This window comes from Triturus cristatus, chromosome 2_1 (genome assembly GCF_964204655.1).
Source record: "Triturus cristatus chromosome 2_1, aTriCri1.1, whole genome shotgun sequence".
NCBI lineage: Eukaryota > Metazoa > Chordata > Amphibia > Caudata > Salamandridae > Triturus > Triturus cristatus.
The window spans coordinates 976,771,729-976,799,070 of record NC_140581.1 but is presented as its reverse complement, the minus strand read 5'-3'; the positions used below and the strand labels follow the sequence as shown (position 1 = coordinate 976,799,070).

The following is a 27,342-nucleotide window of genomic DNA, read 5'->3' as shown; positions in this document are numbered from 1 at the left end:
CTGTCACCTGGTGAAGCCCGAGCAGATCCTGCCGAACATTCTCTGCCCCGTCCGCTCGGCAGACAACTCTGAAAGTATGTGTCAAATGGCCTGCGTCCCATTCGAATGGGGAGGGGTTTCCGGCCTGTTGAAGGTGACGGTCCGGGACGATGCCCCCGTGGACTGCCTCCTGGGGAATGACCTCGAGAGTTCCCCGTGGGCCACAGTTGAGAGAAGGGAGCACCTGGGGATGCTGGGCCTCCCGGACTGGGCCTGCATAACCACCCGGTCCATGGCCGCCCGTGCCGTCCCTCGATCAGAAGAACCGGAATGGCCGGAACCTCCGCCCCCGGTCGCCCCAGTAGAAGACAACGACAAGGCCAGCCTCCCAGACCCGACGACCGAAGGGGACGCGCAATCCCAGGACCTTCCTGACCTGGCCCAGTGGCGTCAAGAAGGGGGGCCCACCCAAGAACAGTTCCGCCAGGAACAAAAGACCTGTCCCTCCCTCGAGGGACTCCGCCAACAAGCCAGCGCCCAGAACGCAGGGGACTCCACCGGAACTCACTGGGTCTACTGGGATAACGACCTGCTGTACAGCGAGCAAAGAATCGCCGAGCTGGGGGCCGGTCGAGTACTGGTGGTACCTCTCCGCTTCAGAGACTTTCTGCTCAACCTGGCACACGATGTCCCCCTGGCTGGACACCTGGGCCAGGACAAAACGTACAGCCGCCTAGTGACCCACTTTTTCTGGCCGAAAATGAGGAACGACGTCCTGAACCACTGCCGATCTTGCCCCACATGCCAAGCCAGCGGGAAGAGTGGTCGGAAGCTGAAAGCCCCTCTGCAACCCTTCCCTGTGGTCACCACCCCGTTCGAGAGGGTGGGGATAGACATTGTGGGGCCTCTGGACCCCCGCACGGCACAAGGACACAGGTTCATCTTAGTACTGGTGGACCATGCCACCCGATACCCCGAGGCGGTGCCCCTACGGACCGTGACCGCTCCGGTGGTTGGCCGGGCCCTAATGGGGATCTTCTCCCGGGTAGGCTTCCCCCGAGAAGTCGTCAGCGACCGAGGCACGAACTTTATATCCAAATACATGAAGTCCCTCTGGCAACAATGCGGGGTCACCTACAGATTCACGACCCCCTATCACCCCCAAGGGAACGGACTAGTGGAGCGGTTTAACCGCACTCTCAAGGGGATGATTGGGGGATTGGAAGAGCCCCTCCGTCGCCAGTGGGATGTACTACTCCCGTGCCTCCTCTTCGCTTACCGAGAAGTTCCCCAGAAGTCCCTCGGGTTTAGCCCTTTCGAACTCCTGTACGGGCACCCTGTGCGAGGGCCCCTCAGCCTAGTAAAAGAAGGTTGGGAGATGGCCCCCCTAAAGACCCCTCCAGACGTCTTCAAATACATCCTGGCCCTACGCAATCAGACCCGGCGCTTCAGACAGATGGCCAAGGCGAACCTCGAGGCCAGCCAGGAGGACATGAAGAGGTGGTATGATCACAATGCCTCCTCCGTTGAGTTCGAGCCTGGACAACAAGTGTGGGTGATGTCCCCCACCGAACCATGTGCCTTGCAAGATAAGTGGACGGGGCCCTTCAAAGTGGTCGAGCGCAAAAGCCCCGTCACTTACCTCATCGACCTGGGGACCTCCCGGAACCCCCTCCGGGTCCTCCACACCAACCGACTCAAACCACACTTTGTGCGCTCAGAACTCAGCCTCCTGATGGCTACGGACAGTGGGGCAGAGGAAGACTCCGAACCCCTCCCGGATCTTCTGAAAACTCAGGAGAATGACGGCTCCGTGGACGGGGTCCGGCTCTCTGACGCCCTCACTTCGGAGCAACGCCAGGGCTGCCGGAACCTCCTGCTGCAGTTCGCTACCCTGTTCTCCCTCACCCCCGGGGTCACCCCGTGGTGTTTGCACGACGTGGACACCGGGGACAGTCCCCCTGTCCGACACCGGGCCTACCGCGTACCAGATCGGGTACGGGCCTGCATACAGGAGGAAGTGGCCAAGATGCTCACAATCGGGGTCATCGAGCCCTCGGACAGTCCCTGGGCCAGTCCGGTTGTATTGGTTCCCAAAGCCGCTGCCCCCGGTACCGCACCTGAACTGAGATTCTGCGTCGACTACCGGGGCTTGAACGCTGTCACCCGGACCGACGCTCATCCGATTCCCCGAGCAGACGAGCTGATCGACCGGCTGGGGGCCGCCCGCTACCTCAGTATCTTCGACCTAACAGCGGGCTACTGGCAGATCGGCCTCACACCCAGGGCTCAGGAACGGTCAGCCTTCTCTACCCCCGATGGCCACTACCAATTCAAGGTCATGCCCTTCGGCATGAAGAATGCCCCCGCCACGTTTCAACACCTCGTGAACCAGGTCTTGGCGGGGCTCGAAGAGTTCAGCGCTGCCTACCTGGACGATATCGCTGTATACAGCCGCCACTGGCCCGACCACCTCCGTCACCTCCAAGAGGTCCTACAGGCCCTCCAGCGGGTCGGTCTCACAATTAAGGCCGGCAAGTGCCAAATTGGCCAAGGGTCTGTGACCTACCTTGGGCACCAAGTGGGAAGCGGGCTGGTGGCCCCGCTACAACTTAAGATTGCTGCCATCCAGTCCTGGCAGCCCCCCGTCACCCAGACCGAGGTCCGAGCCTTCTTGGGGCTCACCGGCTACTACCGGCGGTTCGTGAGAGACTACGGCAGCATCGTGGGGCCCCTCACGGGTCTCACGTCCAAGAACCAGCCGAAGCGGATTAACTGGACCCCCGATTGTCAAGCGGCCTTCGAGAAGCTGAAGGCCGCCCTGTGCACCGCCCCTGTGCTCCATGCCCCCGATTACAGTCAGGAATTCGTGGTACAGACCGACGCCTCCGACCACGGCATCGGGGCCGTCCTTTCTCAGTTAAACCCCGAGGGTCATGACCAGCCGGTGGCCTTCATCAGTCGACGTCTCCTGGCCCGAGAACAGCGCTGGAGCACCATCGAGAGGGAGGCCTTCGCAGTGGTGTGGGCCCTCAAAAAGCTCCGGCCCTATCTCTTCGGTACCCACTTCCGGGTACAAACCGACCATCGACCCCTGCAGTGGCTGATGCAGATGCGGGGGGAGAACCCAAAACTCTTGCGCTGGTCCATTTCCCTGCAGGGAATGGACTTCACTGTGGAGCACCGACCAGGCCAAGACCACGCCAACGCGGATGGCCTGTCCCGCTTTTTCCGCCTCGACGAAGAGAGTCCCCAAGGAGATGGGTGACTCTCCCCGCCTTCAGCTGGGGGGGACGCATGTTGGACAGGCCACACGAAGGGCTTGGTCCCTCCCCGCACGACAGGGCCCGAGCTCCGGCCCACCAGGCATAACCCACGAAAAGCACCTGTACCCCGTCTCCCGACGGATCTTCTGCCCTCGGACCTCTACTCATCACGGGGCCCAGCCCCACCGGCTCCCCCGGCCGGTTCAAGCCGCCATCTTGGGCCCTGCACCACGAGGCCGCGTGGCCTCGGCCCGACCCTAACCCCGGGCCTGGCCGGCCCCGACATCCCGGCACCACCCTCCACCCAGGAGGTGAGCGGACCACTTGGCAGGTCAATGGGAGAACGAAGTGTCAAGAGCTCTTCCCCCCGCCAGGTGCCGATCGCCTCCAGCTCCCCCAGGCGCTGGCTCCACCCCCTGCTGGGTGTCTGGACACCTTCATCCCGGGCCCTCCGACCTCCAAGTGCGAGGGTCCGGACATCAAAGGGCGCCTGCCCTATAACTGGGGCAACTCCGGAGCAGGAAGGCAGTTGTATCCTGGAGTCGAGAGACACCGAGAGAACTCAGCCTTGACGGACTACTGGCGCTACCGTAGCCCGCTCTTGTGAACCATCGTCCTGCCTGCTGGCGCTGCCGCGGCCTTCTGCAACCTCCATCCTCGTCGGGACCTGCTGGCGCTGCCGCGGCCCGTTGTAACGACCATCCTCGTCGGGACCTGCTGGCGCTGCCGCGGACCGTACATCGACCATCTTTCCGGGACCTGCTGGCGCTGCCGCGGATCGTGTACCGACCATCTCAACCGGGACCTGCTGGCGCTGCCGCGGCCCGTACCAACTAAGCCACCAAGCTCGAGGATTGTGAGCTAGTCATCATCTCATCCGAACTACCTGACTGGTAGACAGACTGTCCCGCTACCCCCTTACCCTGCTTTGAGAGACTTGAATCGAGGGGACCCCTGAGTCCAGACCTCCTTGTACCATTCAACCGTACCTTAAGAAGTGCGTATAAAGAACACTGAACCTTATCCGTGTGTGGTATCTGTCTGAGGGGGGGAAGTTACTTGTCTGTACGATCGCTGGAGACGGCTCTCCCCGGAGACCTCTCCTCCTGTCCCCGGCCGACCCTCCCGGTCCATCTACCCTTTCTAACAGGAAGACAAAGCCAGCCTCGCAAAAAGAAGTCATGGGTGGATGACTCTTCAATCCTATGCCTTACTAATCCCACAGCCGTACCTTACCACATTGTTTAGTGCTCGGACGAAACTACGTTTTTAAAAACTAAGACTGGGAGTCATCAATCTGTTGACACATCGGCCAAAATGGAAAAGAGAACATGGAAAAGTACAGTGCCGACTTTGTGGGTCTCCCAAAGAAGACATTATACACATCATATGCCTGTGTCCTCTACTATTGACAGAGCGACGGGCTTTACTCAAGCATCACTGGAATAGAAAGATGATTAGAAGCTGTAGAGCAGCAGTTTTGGCGTGTTTCGATCCTAGGAACACTAAATTAAATTGTGCCCTAGTAAGATTTATGGAGTGCGCTGCAAAAAAACATACTGAGCTGTCCAGAGTCTGCGACCCCCCCATTGGAATAATGCTGCTAAATCCTCACTTGCTGCTTCTGGCTCCTTTTGAATATGACTTTTTAAACTGAAGTTTTACCTTATTATCCATACATATCAACTTTTTATGGAATTATCGTCTTAAATTAACCTCGAATTTTAAATGTTTGTATTTGCAATGGTTTACTTTTAAATCACGCAATAAAGTTTATATTATTATTAATAGGGATGTTATAGTTAGAAATTAGCATTTATAAAACCTTAGAACTAAACTTAACTAAAAAAAACATAGGATTGAGGCACATTATACTTAGAAATTCTCATTTAAAAAACTATTGAAATTCACTAAAAAAAACATAGGTTTCAGGGACATTAAAGTTAGAAATTACCATTTAAAAAACCTTGGCAATTTGATAAAAAAAAACATAGATTTCAGGCACGTTATAGTTAGAAATTAGCATTTAAAAAAACCTTAGAAATTCACTGAAAAAAGCATAGGTTTCAGGGACGTTACAGTGGGTGTATCAAAGGTTATATTAGAGTGTGAGGAGGTGCATCAGATTTTCATGTGGATGATGTAATCAGAGATGTCAGTGATGTCATCAGTGATGTCACTGACCCTGTCATGAATGATGTAATATGTGACGTCATCAGCAGTGCATTGCGGGGGCACGAGTTATAGTTAGTTGAACTAACTATAACAGCGGAATTTTTATGGTTTTGTATGAGTGAAATGTCCAACTAACTATAACGTCCCTGAAACCTATGTTTTTTTCAGTGAATATATTTACCTACTGGCGGTCGCCAGTAGGTATATATAGTTAGGACCTATTTTCCATAGGAAATCCGCAACATTCTATTTTGAATAACGTTGGCGCCGATTGACGAATCTTTGCGAAATTTTCCATACTTTTGGCCAGCTCTGGTCTGCTCCTATCCTGAAAATTTCACGGTGATTCGTCAAGCGGGAGCCAAGAAAAAAGGGGGGTCCCAAAACACATTTTCCCCATGCATTTTCCCATAGAACCTGTTGACGCAGCTACAGCCCGAACTGCTGAAGGAATTACACCAAATTTGGCGAAGAGGTAGTACTCAGTTCAGACTTGTGCCTTTTGCTTAAATGGTATAAATCCGTTCAGTAGTTCCTGAGAAAATGAGAGTTAAAAAGATAGATATATCTATGGCCTCGGAGGATCTGCGCACCCTCCCTGCACCCAGCGCGCACCCTGCCGTGCACGAGCTGTATTCTAATTGGCTGTCAACACTCCAGATCAGGAAGTGTTGGCAGCCATCTTGTGCCTCGGTTCCAAAAAAAAAGGCGCAAAACACGACAAGGGGGCAGGGTAGAAACACCCTGACCCCTTAGGCCTGCTCAGAGGGTCCCACAAGGGACAAGGGGCATTAAAAATCGCGGGATGCGCCTAGGGTCCGCGCATCCCGCTGACGAAAAAAAAAAGAAGCGCGTACTCCCGCACTTCGTTTTTATTCAGCCCCCGGAGGGGCCAAGTCCCGGGGGCAATTTGTATATTGTAATGGGGGCCCAGAGGGGCCCCCCAGCCCCAGGGACTGCCACCCCCGGGGCTTATCTGAATGTATGCGGGGGGCTCATGGCCCCCCCGCAGGGGCTTGTTATTTATTTATTTTTTAAAACCCTGTGTGGGGGGGCTCGAGCCCCCCCACACACCCAGGGAACGCCACCTCCCCGGGGCACTAATTATTTAAAATAGGGGTCCGTTACGGACCCCCAAGCCCCGGGGACCACCACCCCCTGGGGCTTTAAATTATGTGGGAGGGGGGCCGCGCTGCCCCCCTCCTGGAGCCAATGATGGCCCTGGGGACCGCCACCCCCCAAGGCCGGCTCCTGCAGTGTCCCGGGGTGCCCACCCCCGGGACACTGCTGTTTGCAATGGCAGGGCAGGAGCCTCGCGGCTCCCACCCTGCCATTGCAAACTGCTCTGCTTCTCTGAAGCGAGAGCAAGGAAACCTGCTCTCGCTTCAATGAAGCAAAGCTGATTGCTTTTCCACATGGGGAGCAGCATGTTAGCTGCTCCCCATGTGGAAAAGCAATGCCGGCTCCCGCAGGAAGCGGGGAGCCGGCTGGGACCATGGGGGGATTGGGACCCCCCCATGGTCCCCAACGAGATGGCCAGGCCCCGGGGGATGGGGCCAGTAGTGGCCTGGGAGGGGGGCCCCCCTCCCCCATTATTAAAAAAACAAAAAAAAACAATGGCCGGCCATGGGGCCCCCGGGGCCTTAAGTGGCCACAGGAGGGGGCTACGCAGCCCCCCTCCATAAAAAAATATTTTTACAAAAAGGGCCATGCCCTGGGGGATGGGGTCCCCGGGGCAAATTATGGCCTGGGGAGGGGGGCCACGCGGCCCCCTTCCCGATTTTCTTTTTCTGTTTATATAAATAAAAATTGCAGGCAGGCCCTGGGGGATGTGGTCCCCAGGCCCAAAAAAATAGAAAACGAAGGGGGGCTACACAGCCCCCTTCTTAAAAAAAAAAAAAAGACCGGCATCGCGCCGGAGGCCACGCCCCCTCCTTCCATCACTCTGCAAACGCGCCAGGGGGAACGAATTCTCCTTCAATACTGGGGGTCCCTGAGGGCCAACTAGCCCACCAGGAACCTCCAGTATGCACCAAGGGGCTGCGTTGCAGAGAGGTGTAATGAGGCCACGCCCCTTTTTACACCTCTCTGCAACGCAGCTCCATGGCGCGTTTGCAGAGGGGGAACGAATTCTCCTTCAATACTGGGGGTCCCTGGGGGCCAACTAGCCCACCAGGAACCTCCAGTATGCACCAGGGTGCTGCGTTGCAGAGAGGTGTAATGAGGCCATGCCCCTTTTTACACCTCTCTGCAACGCAGCTCCATGGCGCCTACTGGGGGTACCTGGTGGGCTAGTTGGCCGCCAGGGGACCTCAGGATTCAAGGGGACTTAATCTCCCAACTTAAAACGCGCCACGGGGCGCGTTTGCACAGTGGTGAAGGTAGGGGGTGGGGCCTGAGGTGATACTGTGCAAACACGCCCTGTGGCACGTTTTAAGTTGGGGAATTCATTCCTCTTCAATCCAGAGGTCCCCTAGGGGACAACTAGCCCACCAGGTACCTCCACTAAGCGCCACGGAGCTGCATTGCAGAGTGTTGTAAAAAGGGATGTGGCCTCTGAACACCTCTCTGCAACGCAGCTCCCTGGCACATACTGGAGGTACCTGGTGGGCTTGTTGGCCGCCAGGGGACCTCAGGATTCAAGGGGACTTAATCCCCCAACTTAAAACATCCCACGGGGCGCGTTTGCACAGTGGTGAAGGTAGGGGGCGGGGCCTGAGGTGATATGTGTGCAAACATGCCCTATGGTGCGTTTTAAGTTGGGAAATTAATTCCTCTTCAATCCTGAGGGTCCCTGGGGACCAACTAGCCCACCAGGTACCTCCAGTAAGCGCCACGGAGCTGCGTTGCAGAGTGTTGTAAAAAGGGGCGTGGCCTCTGAACACCTCTCTGCAATGCAGCTCCCTGGCGCATACTGGAGGTACCTGGTGGGCTAGTTGGCCCCCAGGGGACCTCAGGATTGAAGAGGAATTAATTCCCCAACTTAAAACGCGCCACAGGGCGTGTTTGCACACGTCACCTCAGGCCCCGCCCCCTTCCTTCACCATTGTACAAATATTCCTCTAAAATCAGCCGAACTACGAATTCCGATTTACTCACCAGCTATCAGGAGAGAACCCAGGGCTGCATCTTTTAGCCCAGCACTGACTCTGAAAAGTAATTCTAAGCGTACTTACCAGTAACTTGTATTTCCTTCCATAGGAATCCATTGTGTGGTTTTCAGCAGAAAATTTTCTGTGTCCATTTTTGAAACACAACGCAGCTCCATGGCGCGTTTGCAGAGGGGGAACGAATTCTCCTTCAATACTGGGGGTCCCTGGGGGCCAACTAGCCCACCAGGAATCTCCAGTATGCACCAGGGTGCTGCGTTGCAGAGAGGTGTAATGAGGCCATGCCCCTTTTTACACCTCTCTGCAACGCAGCTCCATGGCGCCTACTGGGGGTACCTGGTGGGCTAGTTGGCCGCCAGGGCACCTCAGGATTCAAGGGGACTTAATCTCCCAACTTAAAACGCGCCATGGGGCGCGTTTGCACAGTGGTGAAGGTAGGGGGTGGGGCCTGAGGTGATACTGTGCAAACACGCCCTGTGGCACGTTTTAAGTTGGGGAATTCATTCCTCTTTAATCCAGAGGTCCCCTAGGGGACAACTAGCCCACATACTGGAGGTACCTGGTGGGCTAGTTGGCCGCCAGGGGACCTCAGGATTCAAGGGGACTTAATCCCCCAACTTAAAACATCCCACGGGGCGCGTTTGCACAGTGGTGAAGGTAGGGGGCGGGGCCTGAGGTGATATGTGTGCAAACATGCCCTATGGTGCGTTTTAAGTTGGGAAATTAATTCCTCTTCAATCCTGAGGGTCCCTGGGGACCAACTAGCCCACCAGGTACCTCCAGTAAGCGCCACGGAGCTGCGTTGCAGAGTGTTGTAAAAAGGGGCGTGGCCTCTGAACACCTCTCTGCAATGCAGCTCCCTGGCGCATACTGGAGGTACCTGGTGGGCTAGTTGGCCCCCAGGGGACCTCAGGATTGAAGAGGAATTAATTCCCCAACTTAAAACGCGCCACAGGGCGTGTTTGCACACGTCACCTCAGGCCCCGCCCCCTTCCTTCACCGTTGTACAAATATTCCTCTAAAATCAGCCGAACTACGAATTCCGATTTACTCACCAGCTATCAGGAGAGAACCCAGGGCTGCATCTTTTAGCCCAGCACTGACTCTGAAAAGTAATTCTAAGCGTACTTACCAGTAACTTGTATTTCCTTCCATAGGAATCCATTGTGTGGTTTTCAGCAGAACATTTTATGTGTCCATTTTTGAAACGTACAAGTATTCCTCTAAAATCAGCCGAACTACGAATTCCGATTTACTCACCTGTTATCAGGAGAGAACCCAGGGCTGCATCTTTTAGCCCAGCACTGACCCTGAAAAGTAATTCTAAGCGTACTTACCAGCAATGTTCCCTCTAATTTCTTTTCTCTGTGTGCGGCAATGGAGGGTCTCTGTGCGCTGCAACCATGGCTTTGTGCGCCAGGAACCAGATCGCGCGTGTGCGCGGCGCCAAATGTCACTCAGAATGTTTACTTTAAAAAGTGAAAAGATGGTGCATTCTACAACACATTTATCATTATATATTGAATTGTATTAGCTTTTAAGGAATAGTAAATGACAATCTTACAATGTACCAGCATACAACAATCTTTGTTGGGATTCCTCAATGATTCCCTTAATATCACCCTTCAACGGTGCCTCCCATTCCTCTGTCACATGTATTTCATTTGTTTTATAGCATCTTTCATACCATTGTAGGATGCCAGAACACTTTACATCACACACACAGAGACAATGAATCATGTGTGTAAATCAGTGTAGAGAAAATGTTACATATAAAGGGGACTACAAGGTGTAGGAGTCACATGTCATTCATACTGGTAGGCATTTTTAAAGAGTGCTTGTCTGGAAAAGCACAAATTCAGGATTCGGAACATAACACAGTGGTTAGCTTTGACTTTAACAATAAAAATGTATTTCCACCCAAATAAACCCCTTTAGCAGCATCAGGATAATGAAAGATAGGGAAAAACATAAGTTACTAATTTGTACCATGCAATGTGTAAGCAGATCTTTGATGACAGTTTATAGGTCACTGTGCTAGATTATGATTGTCTCTTATGAGCTGCAGAGTAACAAAAGAATCTATGTGACAAAAGCAGTAACCAACTGACCTATGCACATAAAATACTGTTTTTGTAAAATACATGCTATGCGTTCTTTGCAGCAGGCATATTAACCCTCTGTGCTACATTAGATAATTGAAACCTGCCCTATACCTCCCCATTTGTCCGTCTACCCCTCCGCCCCCACTTACTTTCTGTTACTGTCCCACTGCTTTTTTTTGTGCATCTTTTAGATAGCGCGAACTCGACCCGGAGGTATTGGAGCGCTTTAAATGAGCACCGTCTTTACATTACATATTCAGGCAAAGGGAGATTAAGTGATTTGCCCACAATCACAGGGTGTGGACGCGACCTCGAGGCTCGAACTCTGGCCCCAAAGTTCAGCTGAATGCCTGATAATAGTCCCCGCACCGCGCTTTACTAACAAAAAGAGTAGAGCCAGTTTCAAAATACAGCGTGTACTTTCTGAAAGTACACGCTGTGTTTTTAAACTGGCTTTACTCTTTTGTTAGTAAAGCGCGGTGCGGGGACGATTGTGGCCTTTTGTTTAAGTATTGATGGTAATCAGAGCCCCTTCACGGGCTGTGATTACCATCAATACTTAAGCAAGAGGCCACAATCGTCCCCGCACCGCGCTCTACTAACAAAAGAGTAGAGCCGGTTTAAAAACACAGCGTGTACTTTGGTACACGCTGTGTTTTTAACCTGACTACTCTTTTGTTAGTAGAGCGCGGTGCGGGGACGATTGTGGCCTTTTGTTTAAGTATTGATGTGTAGTTGGTATGATTGTTTTTGCGCAGGAAGGGGCTCCTTCCTGCGCAAAAACAAAAACAACCACAAGAAGAGCTTTCCTCTTTCTATGTGTGCTGCAGAATTCAGAACACATGGACAGAGGAAACAATAAGGAGAAATGTAAACATTTCTCCTTGTTACGCCTGCTCTAGGGAATCACAAGGTTTTGACACTGCCCCAGGTTAACCTGATGTTGTAAATCTGGGGCAGCCTCAAATTCCAGGGGTGTTGAGTGGGAACACTCACATCAACAACCATGGAGGGCCTCTTTCATGCGTTGCCTTGTCTTACTCCATATCTACAAGGCCATGAATAGCCATGCAGGGTTGCTTTACGTGGCCTTGTAGATATTGCTAAGACCTGTGTGCCAATGAAACATCACAAAAAGTGACGTTCCGCGGCACACAGGGCTTGTAAATATACCCCTTGCGTGGCCCTGAGTGGCTTCATAAATCTTGAGTAATGCAAAACAGCTCAAATTGCTTTGTTGCATTATTCTGCACCAGGGAGGCATTTCCATGGGCGTTGCATGGGTGTTCCCACACAACATCCATGGATTTTGATGCATTCTCAGATTTACCAGAAATGGTAGACCAGGGAAAGCGCCAAAAACCTATGCCTCGCCAGGTGAGGCATAACAAGCAGAAATATATTTATTTCTCCTTGTTTGCTGCTCTTTCTATGTGTGCTACAAAATGCAGCATACATAGAAACAGGAAAAAAGCACCAGGGGATTATTTTTGTGCAGGAAGGTGCCCCTTCTTTCATAAAAAGAACTCTTCTTACAATGCAGGCCCCCTTACACCATTCTGCAACAGAACCTGCGTTGGTGCTACACAGCCAAATGGCTGCAAACACAGGGGAAAAGGCAGGATTGTGGTGTATTGACTTTAACACAGGACTTTTCTGCCCTTTTCCTGTCAAGCTGTGAAGCGTAGCAAGGTGACTTGCTGTGCTGAACTGCACGACTTGGCCATAAATATGGCCCTAATTGTATACTCTTGCTGTGTGAAGAATTATAGTTTTTTTCTCTATTTGCTCGTCAATGACGACAAAGTCACGGCCTATTTGTGTTTTCTCGGTATCCGACACTGGTCCTGGTTATGCATTTTTGTGAAATATGAGACTTTGCTTTTCAATAATAGTTTGGAGCTCATTTGACAAGTAGTAAGTTTGCTTTAGAAGTGTTAACATATATTGTACATTAAGTAGTGTTTTTTCCCCTTATAAGTATTTTATTCAGTGGCTTCTGCTGTGTTTGTAAAGCGTAACTGTTGGCTTGCTAATGCAGGTTTAAGGGCGTGTATAAACCCTATAAATCTGGTGTTGTTAAACGCAATATTTACGAGCCTCATAATGTTCAGAAAGTAGTTCATTTTATCATGGGTTTAGAGAACGTCACTGTCCATGTAATCTCAAAGCTGATTTTAAATCTTTCCAATGTGTAATTGTTTTATGGCATCTGACATTCATTAATTTGAAAATTCTGTATCTAGATTTACCAATAAATTAGCTCTCAGAGTGATCATGCCAATTCAGGAGCTTAATATGAGAGGCATGCGCTGCCGGTGTATCACTCTTTTGTGGCTGCAGCGGCATAAGCATCTCAATCATATCTCTGAGGTGACGCAAAGCCACTCTGCGTGGCTTTGCATGGCCTCATTGATATGGAGTAAGATAAAGCAGCGCAAGTTGCTGCCTTGCCTTAGTCTGTGTCAAGGAGGTGGTCCATGGGCATTACTGTGGATTTTCCCTCGCGGCATCCATGGATTTTGATACTGCTCCAGATTTACTTAATTACATAAACCTTATGTCTCCCCAGAGCAGGTGTAAGAATGAGAAATATTTTTATTTCTGCTTGTTTTTTCTCTCTTTCTATGTGTGCTGCATTCTGTAGCACACAACGAAAGAGGAAAACACCTCTTAGGATTGTTTCTGTGCAGGAAGGTGGACCTTCCTGCACAAAAACAATCTTGTATGCAAGAGAGGCACCCTTCCACCATGGTGCAAGTGTACCTGTGTTAGTGCTAGGCAGCAAATTGTGCACTAGTGCAGGGGCAAAGGATAGGAATGCACCCTATTTATTAAAAAGGTGCATTCCTGCTCTTTCACATTGGCATAGGGCAGTTCACCAAGAAGACTTACGGCGCTGCCCTACACCAATTTCTCATAAATGAGCCCTTCAGTCTCTAACAAGAAAGCAGGATTTCCCTTTAAATTCCACACTTTGCTGAAAAAAGAAATGCAGAATCCGATCATCTGCAATCTATGGAAGGTCTAAAAACGAATTTGGGAAAAAAAATATTATGGAATCTGAATTATCTGATGTCCTTGCACTTGCCTTTGGGAAACATATGCAAATGTTCAATCTCTGTAGTTTAGACACATCACAAACCCTAGTTCACTGGACCACACTGACCACATAATGGAATATGTAGACTCATTCACAATGAAAGCTTGGAAACTTACTCAAGAAACTGCGCCTACTTTAGGAGTAAAATTATTAATATTTTTTTTATTCACAAATAATTCTAAGATGACTCATGGGAAGGTGTGAAAATTGCAGTTTTCCAGGAGATGTTCTGGAATTCTTTTGCCAAATAAAAACTTCCAAGCATCTTGACATATGTAACAGATGCACCTTTCATGCACACTTTTCAACAGTGTGTTTTTGTGTTCAAATGTGGAAGCCTACAGAGGCAGTTAGATTTAAAGTGTAGCTTTATAATTGCAACTGTAACGAGTGAAGTTTCTTTCTGGAGTTGCTCGACATGCAGAAGTTTTATAAGTTACAATAACTGTTGCCCAAGGATGCATTGCCAATGAGAGCCTTTTGCTCAGCGAAAGAATAAGTGTTCCAAGCATTTATCCAATGACTAATCAGAATCAAAAACGTGGTCATACATGGGAATTGGCTTATAAAATCAGCAATAAAGCATGGCAACAGTTTGTCACGGCCACTTGAGATTGTCATTTCTCAAGGACTTGTGGTACAGCGACAGTACAGAAAGTTCAACTAAAGCCCTACATCCGCTGCACGTTCTTGCAGGTTTCTATAGAACATCACAAAGTGGAACCTGAAACAAGATGGATTCCACACATATATTATACATAATTTTCTCCAAATGGAACTTCAATTATGTGATTCTAATTGATAATTGATCATCAGTATGAGGTCTGCTGTGACCTGCTTGATGTCTAGAGGTGGGTGAATTCAAATGTACTGCATATAAACACAATGAACACGACCACAATGTAATGTTGCAGGTTGTAGAACTAATTATATCAAGGAACCTTACCCTGAATCCATATCTTTGCTATTAAGAAACTTCAATTCACCTCCAGAGAAGGTAAATTTGATTTAGAATCTGGTAGGACAAACTTTTCCACACTAATGCATCAAATTAAAACCACCATTATTAAAGTGATCTTTCATCGCTACAATGCAATTAGGCTCATTTAAGGCATTCCAGCAATGGAAAGAGGTACATTAATAGGAATATAATACATAGGGCGTTTTTAACCTTTCCTTATACTTTATCATAGGGAAAGCTCCACAGGAGATCTCCACCGAGGTGGTAGAGATCTCCCTATGATAAAGTTTAGAGAAAAGTTAGAAACTGTATTTTACTTGAAAAAATGTTAAAAAATATTTTGATGTTAAATAGTAATGTAAGTTCATTTTATATATTTATTTTAAATGTAGAATAAATAACCTAAAAAAATGGTACGGTACTATTAAACTATTAGAATGAAATATTTATTAATGTGACTATATTTAGAGAATTATTTTTTTTTCTAAAGTTAAAATTGAAACAAATCCCACCTCAATTAATATAGTTCAATATGTATCAATAATCAATAAAACCAATGTATAAGATTTATGAAAACTGATTTAATAATATTTAAATCAAAATTAATGTTTAATTGCTAAATAGATATATTTTGAACTATTTTGAATAATTAAATTTAATGTTATTTTCTATAGGGATTTATTTCAAGTTTCTACCTCTATTATTTTCTATAAGAGGGTGTTGCAGAATCAATGGGTGATAATGAGTGTGGGGCTGAGCTGGGCTCACAACTGCTTCTTTTTGCCAGCAGTAACTTTGCACTTGTAAATTTGGCTCTGGCCCCTTTTTACTGGGCATGGAGGCGTGCGTGTAGTTTGACACTTTTGAGTAACTTTACACTCTGATTTTGTGAATAGCTCAAAGTTGTAAAATTACCCACCAGTGTATTGGCATTAAATCTATACATGTAGAACTACTTTTGTGAATAGGCCCCTAAGGGCGTAAGTGGTTTGTGGGAATGGGAACTGTAATACTGTGACCATGTATTATAAGGAATAAAATACAATTTGTTGTATATTAAACAGATGTTGCGAGCCACCTCAGAGTTCCATGACCTTATAAAGGGACTTGGTATTGTCTTGTTCTTGATATGGTCATGGAAATCCTTGTTGATTTGCAATATCCTTATAATGTACTGTAAGGGGTACTTTTTCCCCTGTACTACTGAAATCCATATTAGTTTTCTGCAATAGAGAATGGTGGTTTCTAGGCAGACCCAATATATGAACTGCAAATGCCTCAGGGCACAGATGATAAGGAAGGTTGCGGCTAGGAGGAGATAATCCATATTGCACAGCCACGCAGAATTCTCCACTGATTGCCATGAAAAGTTAAATTATGTTTATAATTGCATTATTATAGCTAAATCACTCAATGGTAAAGTTGATGATTACCTGAAAGATTAGTTTAGGTTTCCAGCTGTTGATATGCAAGAGGTCCCCAGCTTCGGATTTACAGCATGTGGGAAGATGAGTGTATTTACTTTCTTTACAGAGGGAGATTGGTTCATAAAAATTATGTGACACTCTCTACTAAACCTACTGACAAAAAGTGCATACTCTGCAACTGCTGCATGGTACACAGAGCCACATAGCGAGGCCATTAGTGGATAAAATGGTGCTATTCAGGCAGACTAGAAGTGGGACAAAATTATGTCAAATGAGGGGCTCTTTTCGGACACCGGTTCTGTGACCTAGCCATGATTGTCTGGTTTGAGTGTAGGATCTGCTGCGAAAGCTCCTGCTAACCTTCTTTAAAGGTTCAGGTCTCAAAAGTTTCTCATCTGAAAACACTGAACATCTGAGCTTGAATTACTTAATTGTGCCTTTTCAGTTTATTAGGTGTTCTATTCTATGTCCAGTCAATCAACGTCAGGATATTTTTTTCAGTTCAATGTATTTTATTGTCATTTTTTCTTTCAGAACAAAATAAAAAGATTCCACAGAAGACTATTACGTAGGTGTGTATTAACTACAGCATAATCAAAACAATGTGAAATTAAGAGTAAGAGTCACATGCAGTAATGTAATCAAATAATTAAGATTTTCCACTGGAAATACCAACAGGATATTTTTAATCTGCATCGAAAAAATTGACAATTGATCCTTCAACTCAAGCGAGGTGTGCTCTCATTAAATTGCACCCATCGGTGTTTGTCCAGTGACAGGATCTATCACGGTATCTGCATAGCTTTCTTGCTATTTCATTGCATGGACACGTTCACTGCATGACCCCTATTCATGTGATTTGCTTGCAAAGTTCTGTCAAAGAAATGTTTTTCACATCATAGCTATAATGCTTTTGAATAAATAGACCATTGCATGAACAGTCATGTATTTTAGTTAGTACCACTACAAAATGTGTATGTTCTTTGTTTTCTTTAATTTACATTTCAGCCCACAATCCATCATATCCTTTCAAGATGCGTATACTTCAAGGCACTGAGCAACTACATGCGTTGGAAAGAAATTTAGTCCATAGCTTCCCAGAATCTTTAAAGGTACAGTTTTTGTTATGCTAACTTCACTCTCTTCTTCAAGATCTTTTCCTTACTTTCTCTTTCTATTTTTTCATATAAGCTCTTTGTCCAATGTTCTTCCATACATATTGACTGCGTCAATTTTCAACTCCTCCTTGCATATTTTGTCTTTCCTGCTCTTGACTGCCGTTTCCCATGCCATTTTGTTCATTATCTTGGGAGAAAATGTGGTGTATTATGTGGTTCGGCTGTGCTACTTCACCGTATAATACGCTCACCAACACCTTTAAGACATTTAGTGTCTGTCAAACACTTAGGTCAACCTTGGGTAGCTGAGGCACCGGGGAGCAAGGCTTACACAGAGAAACAAGTGTAAAGCCGTTAAACGGCACACAAAAAATTGAAGAAGAAATCAACACAACACTCTGTAACCAATTTTTTTTAAAGAATTTAGACGCTAGAAAAAATAAAACACCAGGGGGTTCTGGAGCTCTAAATTTTCCAAGCAATAATAAATCAAACCAATTTCTACATCTGGCTGTCTAGTTATAATTTACTGTATTCTCCCCCACCCTGTTGCGGAGATATCCACAAGATCTTATGAATACCTCACCATCGCACTTTATTAAGCTATTGTACTTTAATTGATAATTATGCTGGTATTTGAGCAATGTACTGTATTTTATGCTGCTCAGGCTATCTGACTGTTAAATTATGATGTCATTGTAAATTAACGGATGAACTGATTTTAGCCTATGCTCTGCTTTTAGGTGTTTTAGGTGAGGGGGTCGTGGCTGCAAGGCCAATGTCCGAGTAAGTCCAATCTGGTCAGGCCAAACTCTAGATGCTACTGGACTACCAGTCGCCTGTTGTTGTTGGTCACAAGTTGGCATGACTGAGGGGTCAGCATATTATTCTTTACTTGTCAACTGCACGACCAATTCTTTCCACAGTAAAAATTGTATTGCTTGTTTACTGCCATGACAAGTAAAGTGCATCTCTTGCCTGAGTCCTTTGTTGTACCCTGCCTCAGGACTAAGTAGGCCTGCCAGAGGGGTGACTTATGCAGAGGTACAGGAGAAGTGGTGGCTTTGCCATTGCTTTCTATGGCAAAGTAGGGCTAGCCGTGCACGACTTCCCCACCTGTCTGCAGTGGTGGACTGGTAGACGTGTTTTACTTGCGGGACCTCCAGGATGGCAAAAACAGTGCTGCGAGCCCTGGGTTACACCACTAACCTTATTTCGCACAAAAAGTAATGGGATGCTGGTTTAAAATACTGACCACAATGTATCTATAAACCAAGGAAACAATCAAAAAGTAAGAAAATACCGGAGAGAGGAGTCTTTACTTATAAAGACGAGAACCCTCACTCACCCAAGGGTGACATGCTTCATCATTGGGTCCCCTCTTACACACTGCAACCGCAAGGTATACAGTGTGGGCTACAACTCTCAAAAAGGAGAGGAGCGTGAGGTGTTTTTATAAGGTTACCAACTTAGGCAATGACACTGAGGGGCAGAGTGCAAATAAAGAGCAAAAAGGTGTATTAAAAATAGCTCCTGGGTGACACAAACCAGTTTAATAGATGTCCCCATGGGCTAAGATTAAAAAGAAAGTGATAAAGGACTGAAATAATGTCCTAATTGTCAATGGTCAACATGTTTCTGCCAAATGATTATGAATTCGCGGCATTCATCAGGACCTCCAACGTTGTCACTCTGCTAAAGGATTAGTGAAGAATAAAATAGAAAACCATACTTAATTATTATGGTCGTTTTAGGACAAAGGCACCAGCTGCAGTCCGGTCCAGTGTCTATAGGAAACGCACATAAATGGCATGTTTATTAGTTTCAACCTTAGTGTCCTCCCTGCAAAACCACCACATACGTGATACCAAACTGCACGCGTGATTTAAAAACGTGAGCAAGAAAAATCACATAACTCACCTAAGGGGTAATTTTAATTTACCTCCACCTTTATGGGAGTATTGCCTCAGATCACTGTTTTCTGAGAGTAAAACACACACAATTAACAGCTCAGACTTGGTCTTCAAATTACACAGAACAATAACACATTTTTTTGGTGAGACAAGCATATCAACTTGCAAGTATACATAGATCTTTGTGTATTTCAAAAAGGGCATTGGTCTTGTCTACACCATGACTTCAGCCCAAACGCACATGGCGTAAAACTATAGATATTAATGTAATAGCAGGATCCATATAGTGAAATACAAGGGATCGTATATAACACTCATGTGTGCACTTAATGATCAAAAATTATTATATAGCATTCACTAGGCGCCTAAAATATACGATTACTTACCCCACTAACCTACAGGCCCTAGGTACCAGGGTACCATATACTAGGGACAGGTAAGTTAGCAATTTCTAATTGGGTACAGCAAATTCAACATAATTTAGGGCCGGGGCACTGTCACTGAGGTCTGGTTAGCAGGCCTCAGTGCACTCTCAGAGTTGAAATATTAGCAGTATCATTAAAAAAACTTGTCAGTGACCATACAAAAAGAGCTATTTCCTTACACTTCTGCTCTTTAGTCTATAGCTTCCCAGCCCATGTCTCTATTTAGATATACTGTCTTTCCTTTCCCTACCCTACCTAACACTTTCTCTATATTATGTGTATTCACCCTCTCCTTCCCATTGCCTGTGCGATTTGCCACTATTTTGTCACCTCTCCCTGCTCTCTGTTTCTGTCACTTTATCTTTTGTTCACTGCCATTCCCTTCTTTTTAGCACTGTCTTTGTAAAGAAAGATAAACTTGGAGGTAAGCATAGATGGATGACCTGACATGCTTTTTTTACATCAGCCAGAGATTCACAAAAGGATTGCTCATAAGTGTACACCCACTTATAAGGATTACGATCTCTGTAGCCATAATCCCATTCCAGGGGTGAGAAGTGGGCATTCAAAGGCCTATTTACCTTGGAAGTATAGCAATGCACCAAAACATGCCAGTTTGTGAGTTTTTCAAACTCCCGTCCCTTCTCTTTCCACCCTGGAAACGGTCCCTCATTTACTCCATCACAGGGCTATCATACCTCCCCCTTATGGGGAAGAGATCAACTCTAGAATAAGTGGAGGAATAGCAAGGTTTTTTTTTCATGGTGTAAAGTATTTTCCTTGCAGAAAAAAAGTGTGTGTTTGCATAGGAGATCCAAACTTATTTCCTTTCCACACAAAAATAGAAAATGTGCACACAGGGAGCGGCAGACATATCCACGTGTATGTTTCCTACTTTTATGCACTTGGGGCCAGATGTACGACCCTATTTTGCATGTGCAAATGGGTTTGCGACCCATTTGCGCATGTAAAATCGAATAGGGCAATGCACAATCCCTATTTAGCTTGTTGAAATTTTTTCAATAGGAATTGCGAGTCGCTATTGGGAAGGGGCATTCCAAGGGCGTCATTTCCTAATAGCGAGTCAGAGGCCTATGTAAGAATGTTTTGCAACCGCAATTGTGGTTGCAAAACACTTCAAGAGGGTGGTAAAGCACTCGCAACTGGGAAGGGGTCCCCAGGGGACCCGTTCCCCCTTTGCGATTGCAGGGGGAAATATTTTTTAGGGGCAGGCAGTGGTCCCAGGGACCACTACCTGCCTTTACAAAATTAAACGAAAACATTTCATTTTCTTTTTTAAATGCATCCCATTTTCCTTTAAGGAAAACGGGCAATATTTTTTTTTAAAACATGCTTTATTTAAAAGCAGTCCCAGACATGGAGGTCTGCTGACCCCAGCAGACAACCATCCCTGGGAGTGCCAGCCATTCCCAATGGGGTCTCAAATTGCAACAGCCTCATTAATACTCATGAGGCATGCAATTTGCGACCCCACTGGGAATCGAATTGATGTTTGCGACTCGCAAATTGCAACTCGCAATTTGATGCAATTTGTGAGTCGCAAACATCAATGGTCGTACATCTGGATAATATGACTGATTGGGTTTAGCTTTCTCAAGGTCTTTATTAATTTAGGCTTTATTTGGCTCCCTATCCAAATGGGACCATGTTGGAAATGGGGTTTCTGGTTGGCTTGGGTATGCTGCTAAGCCAGGCAGAATCCCCATTCTAGTCGGGCAAGGGTGTTACACACCCAAGATAACTCCTTCTCACCCCCTTAGTAGCTTGGCAGAGCAGTCAGGCTTATCCCAGAGGCAATGTCTGAAGCGTTTTCGTAACACACACATCAGTGACACACTAGGCACAACACAAAAAGAGAACCCACACAAAGTTATATAAAAATATCCTTTGTATTGCTCATAAAACACATTGGACCACAATCACATAAATCACTGTGCCACTAGGCACTTGTCATGACATCACTTAGATCATTATTCACTTGGTCATAAGGGAATGCTCATAACCGCATAGGAAGTGCAATCAAATAAACACTTTATAGGTTGCACATATTACAGTAACACCCTACACCAACACTGTACATATTATGTACATATTATGCAGGTCCTGAAAGAATACCTGTTATCCTGTCATTGCAAGGCATAGCACAACATACATCTTCACATCAGGGCATGAATATGGAGCAGTTAAGGGCACATTTGGTGAATCACCACCTAGTACCAGAACCTAATAAAGAGTACGTCACTGTGCATATTTCTGCAGACACATGCTATTGGCTTTGTTTTCCTAAACCGTTTAGGGTATAAATTACCAACATCAATGCAGCGACAACATAGGAGCGCACTCCTGCGCTCTTTGTACATATTATCTGGTAATATATGTAAGGGTACTGGGCACAGCAGCACATGCTTGCCTCTCTTGGTTATTGTGGTTCCAAACTGTGGGCCTCAGGCCCACCGTCCCGCTTACAACAGGGAATGCGGACACTTCCTTTGCCACAAAGCGGGGGCCTCCTTTGAGGACTCACTCCGTTCTCCTTAACAAGGTACCGTGACCCCCGGTATGCAGGCATGAAAGGAGGGGCACACACACTGGTGAATTTAGGTGGGGAACCCTCTCGGAGTCCCCCCACTTACCATACTGTAAAATAGGGCTAACCACCAATGCGTGGTGCAGCTTCTGCCAGTAAGGCAGTGTTGGAATGGACCAGCAAGCTGCTCCGGCCTCCCATCATGTCCGGGACCTCTCTAGGCCTTGCGGACAGCTGCTGCAGGAAAAGGATGACACCCGGGGATCATGTGGGAGACCTCACCCAGTCCCCACACTCAGTATACCACTGCCGCTGTCCCCAGAGTAGATGAGGCACTCCCACTTGGAGCCTCCCAAAAATGCAGCAACTTTGGTCTCACCGCGTTTGTGACGGTGCGGCTGGATTCCTGTGGTCCTCCCTTTGGACCACAGCTGCACGTCGGCCTGATGCAGCTGAGATGGCCAAGGAACAAGGTTCCGGCTTCAGTTTTTGGCTGGAGGCCTCGCTGCCATGAGAGTCGCCAGGTAACGCCTGGGGACTCATGGCAGTTTGCAGTGGGTGGGTGGTCGGGCTTTTGTGGCTAAGGTCCCCACCTGGGGAGCTTACGACACATCTGACGGGGACAAGGTAATCCCTTGTAGAAGGTGAGCACCAGGAAACTTCATCATGCCCAGCACAAGGACTTTTCAAACATTGGAGGTTCCAGGTGCATTAAAAAGGATAAAGTGAAAGCACACGTGCTGGAGGTTTAAGGAGAAGGGGAGAGCACTTTCATGCTTAAGCTCTCCCTGCACCTGGACCAGAGCCCATAGTAGAGCATGGCACACATGCTAATTCTTGCAAGGCAGGTGGTCCAATAAAGCACTCACCACACACTTTCTATTCCACCAGCCAGCTTCCTTCTTCTACAGATAAGAAATACAGCGCTCACCCTGCGATAGGCTGGCTTGGACAAGGAGCATAAGCAGCCCTCCTTGGAGAGCAGTGGGGGCACACCAGCAGGGTGCACAGAGGCAGAACAGTACAAGGGTCTCTCCAGCAACAGTGACAGTTCTTCACTCCACCCAGAAGGCAGCTGGTCAGCACTCCAAGCAATCCAGACCCATGGCGGTTCTTCCTGACAGGCTGCAGAGCCAGAAACGTCTGTTACAGCCTCACTCAGTGTCTAAAATCATGGGGTCAAAGCCTCTGTATTTATAGTGGAAAACTCTTTGTTCTGGGGCACTTCATACACTTTTCAGAAGTGAACACCACCCCTATTCATTTCCCAAGCCCTGACCCCAGACACACTACAGGCGGGTTAAGACCGCATTGCGGAAGTCAGGCATAGCCCTATTCAGGTGCAGGTGCAACTCCTACCACTACTCCAAATTCAGTCCAGGCCTATTCAGGTGCAAGGGCAACCCATCCAACCCATCTGAATGCAACCAAGGTTTAGTCAGCCCAGCACTGAGTCACCCAGGAAAGGCAGGACACACCTCAACCCCCGTTGTGAATATCTGGAGTCAATGCACATTTCCTTCTCCTGTCAGTCTAAACCATTCAGGCAGGACACAAGGAGTCATACACACACAGAAATGCTCACTTCTAAAAGTGGCATTTCTAAAATAGTAGTAACAAATCTGCTTTCATCAATAAGCAGGATGCATTACTACTATTCCCAATATATCAGACATGGCCACACTACCCCTTTCATATCAGAAGTTACCACTGAAACACATATCAGGTATTTACCCTATGAGAGGGCAACCTCACAGCTTTGATAAACCAAATAGGCTGTGTCACTACCAGGGCATGCCACACAGTTGAGGCACATTTCCTACCTTTTATCTGCACAGCACCTTGCCCTTTGGGCTAGCTAAGACCTACCATAGGGGTGACTTATATGTAGTAATATGGGAGTTTCAGATGTGGTAACCACTTTAAATGCTACGTCACTGGGGCAGTAAACTGCCCGCTCAGCCCTTGCAGAGGCCTGAGACAGGTTTGAAAGGCTACTTTGGTATGTGGTGCAAGAGTCTGCAGGCCTACTAGTAGAATTTAATTTACAGGCCCTGGATATATGGGATACCACTGTACAAGGGACGTCCAGGTAAATTAAATATGCCAAAAAGGTGTAGACCAATCTTACCAAGTTTACAAGAGATAGCACATACATTTAAGCACTGATAAGCAGTGGTAAAGTGCCCAGTGGCATAAAAGAAACAAAAACAGGTCAGAAAAAAAAGAAGGAAGGCAAATGGTTCTGGTATGACCCTCCAAAAAGGGCCAGGTCCAACAGATCACTATGATAGAGAATATAATTTCTTTATCGCTTTATTGCTTTATGCTGTGCATGTCTTATGGTACATTAATGTAGAATGATGAACATTCTACACTATTATCTCATCACTTTTTTTTTTATCAAGAGTGAACTTTAATTTTCTATTATCCAAAAGTGTTTCTCTCTCATTATTTGTTTTAGGTCAAAAGTAAATAGAATATTTAACAAGGGCAATGTCACACTCATCTAACAGAACCTGCATTCTCTTTTTTTAACATTGTCTTGCTTATCGTCTGCTACTTGTAATCACTGATAGTTAACTATATCATACGTTTTCTGATTTTGTATGGCATGCTCTTTTGGTGTGTATCTCCGATGAACTGAAATTCAACATGTCTTTCTGTTTTGTAAATTAAAATTAAGTTCCCGGTAGAAGCCATATAGTTCTTTATGTGGCGACCCATCCTCACCAAAACGGTGTATGCATGTGTGCGCATACCTCTTGACCTTGGGATTCTTAATGCTAATGAAATCCTCAGCTTAGACCAAACTGTGGCTGAATGCCCTATTCTTACAACAATAACAGTGCTAAAGGTTTTATAATAAGTTAACCAGTCATGTAAAGCAGTTGGCCTGTGGGAATCATATATATATATATGCGGTCGCCAGTAGGTAGTTATAGTTAGGACCTATTATCCATGGGAAATCCGCAACATTCTATTTGGAATAACTTTGACGCCGGTTGACGAATCTTCGCAAAAATTTTAAAACTGGTGGGGCACTCCTGTCCGCTCCTATCCTGAAAGTCTCGGGTGATTCGACAAGCGGGGGCCGAGATAAAAGGGGGTCCCAAAACGTGTTTTCCTCATACAATTTTCCATAGGAACCTTTAATCGCAGCTACAGCCTGAACTGCTAAACAGAATTACACCAAATTTGGCAAAGAGGTGTAAATCCGTTCAGTAGTTGCTGAGAAAATCAAAAGTAAAATCACATATATATCTATGGCCTCGGAGGATCTGCGCACCCTACGCGCACCCAGCGCACCCCCTCCCGATCACGAGCTGCATGCTAATTAGCTGTCAACTGACTGTCAACACTCCAAACCAGGAAGTAGCCATTTTGTGCCTCGGTAGAAGTGAGGCTCAAGAAATCAGTGGATCAAGTGTGCAAAGGTATAAAGGGGGCAGGGTAGAAATAGCCTGACCCGCTAGACCTGCTTAGGGGGTCCCACAAGGACCCCTAGGGCCCCCAATTTTTTAAACTGCAAATTGCACGCAGGGTGCGCAGATCCTGGCGTAAAAAAATAAATAAAATGAAGCGCGGGCTCCCGCGCTTCTTTAATAATTAGCCCTTGGGGGGGCCAAATCCCGGGGGCAAAAATATTAAATTTGATGGGGGGCGCAGAGGGGCCCCCCAGCCCTGGGGACCGCCACCCCCGGGGCTACATAATAAATGGGTGGGCTCAAAGGCCCCCTCCAGCCCCGGGGACCGCTACCCCCCGGGGCTTTAAAAAAAATGGGTGGGGGAGCTTAAAGGCCCCCCCCAAGCCCCGGGGACCACCACCCCACCGGGGCTTTATATATTGTGGGAGGGGGGCCGTGTGGCCTCCCTCCTGGAGCAGTTGATGGCCCTAGGGACTGCCAGCCCCCAGGGCCGGCTCCTGCAGTGTCTTGGGGTGCCCATCCCCGGGGACACTGCTGTTTGCTATGGCAGGGCGGGAGCCTCGTCATCGCAAACTTGGTTTGGATTTTGAAAGAGAGAGCAGGGAAATCTGCTCTCTCTTCCAAAATGCAAACCATATTGCTTTTCCACACGGGGAGCTGCATGTTAGCAGCTCCCCGTGTGGAAAAGCAATGCCGGCTCCCGAAGGTCGTGGGGAGCCGCTGGGACTGTGGGGTCACGGTCCCCAACATTGTATATAGGCCCCGGGGTTGGGGTCCCCGGGGAGAATAGAAATTAGTAATAGGTGCTAATTTTTTTTTTTACGGGCAAATTACATTACATCATTCATGACATGGTCAGTGACATCACTGATGACATCACTGATGACATCTTAAATGACATCACTGATGACATCATCCAGTAGATGTAATATGTGACCTCATCAGAAGTGGATTGCGGGCGCTCGAGTTTTAGTTATTAGAACTAACTATAACGGAGGAATTTCAATGGTTTTGCACGAGTGAAATGTCCAGCTAACTATAACACCTCTGAAACCTATGGTTTTTTCAGTGAATATATATATATATATATATATATATATATATATATATATATATATATATATATATATATTCACTTAAAAAACCATAGGTTTCACACACGTTATAGTTAGGAATTAGCATTTCAAAAACCTTGCAAATTCAGTTAAAAAACCATAGGTTTCACACAGGTTATAGTTAGGTGGATATTTTACTCGTAAAAAACCAATGAAATTCCCCCGTTATAGTTAGTTCAGATAACTATAACTCGCGCGCCCGCAATCCACTGCTGATGACGTCACATATTACATCACTCATGACATGGTCAGTGGCATCACTCATGACATCATCCTTGTGGTAGAGTGGCGGTCGCGCGAGTTATAGTTATCTGAACTAACTATAACGGGGGAATTTCATTGGTTTTTTACGAGTGAAATATCCACCTAACTATAACCTGTGTGAACCCTATGGTTTTTTAAGTGAATGTGCAAGGTTTTTTGAATACTAATTCCTATCTATAACGTGTGTGAAACCTATGGTTTTTTAAGTGAATTTGTACGGTTTTTTAAATGCTAAGTTATGTATTTTTCAATATATATATATATATATAATATATATATATATATATTTTTAAATTTTACCCAAAATGTTTTTTGACCGTGCGCGCAACCCGCGATTTAAAAAAAGGTTTTTTCCCCCTGGGGGTCCTTCTGTGACCCCCTGACAAAGGCTAGGGGGTCAGGAAC

General features: G+C 46.9%; 1 protein-coding gene across 7 annotated transcripts in view; it reads left to right on the top strand.

Annotated features, from left to right (window-relative positions):
• LOC146866150 (glycine N-acyltransferase-like protein 2) overlaps positions 1-27,342 on the top strand; it is a 196,182-nt gene that overhangs the window by 109,668 nt on the left and 59,172 nt on the right. For 5 of the 7 annotated variants that reach the window (XM_085634005.1, XM_085634025.1, XM_085634021.1 and 2 more), the window contains exons 2-3: positions 16,661-16,698; positions 17,135-17,238. In XM_085634005.1, the coding sequence (XP_085490131.1) occupies positions 17,161-17,238 (78 nt within the window). In that variant the 5' untranslated portion in view covers positions 16,661-16,698; positions 17,135-17,160. The remainder of the gene's footprint in view (positions 1-16,660; positions 16,699-17,134; positions 17,239-27,342) is intronic. The other 2 variants (XM_085634035.1, XM_085634042.1) reach the window with 1 other exon arrangement.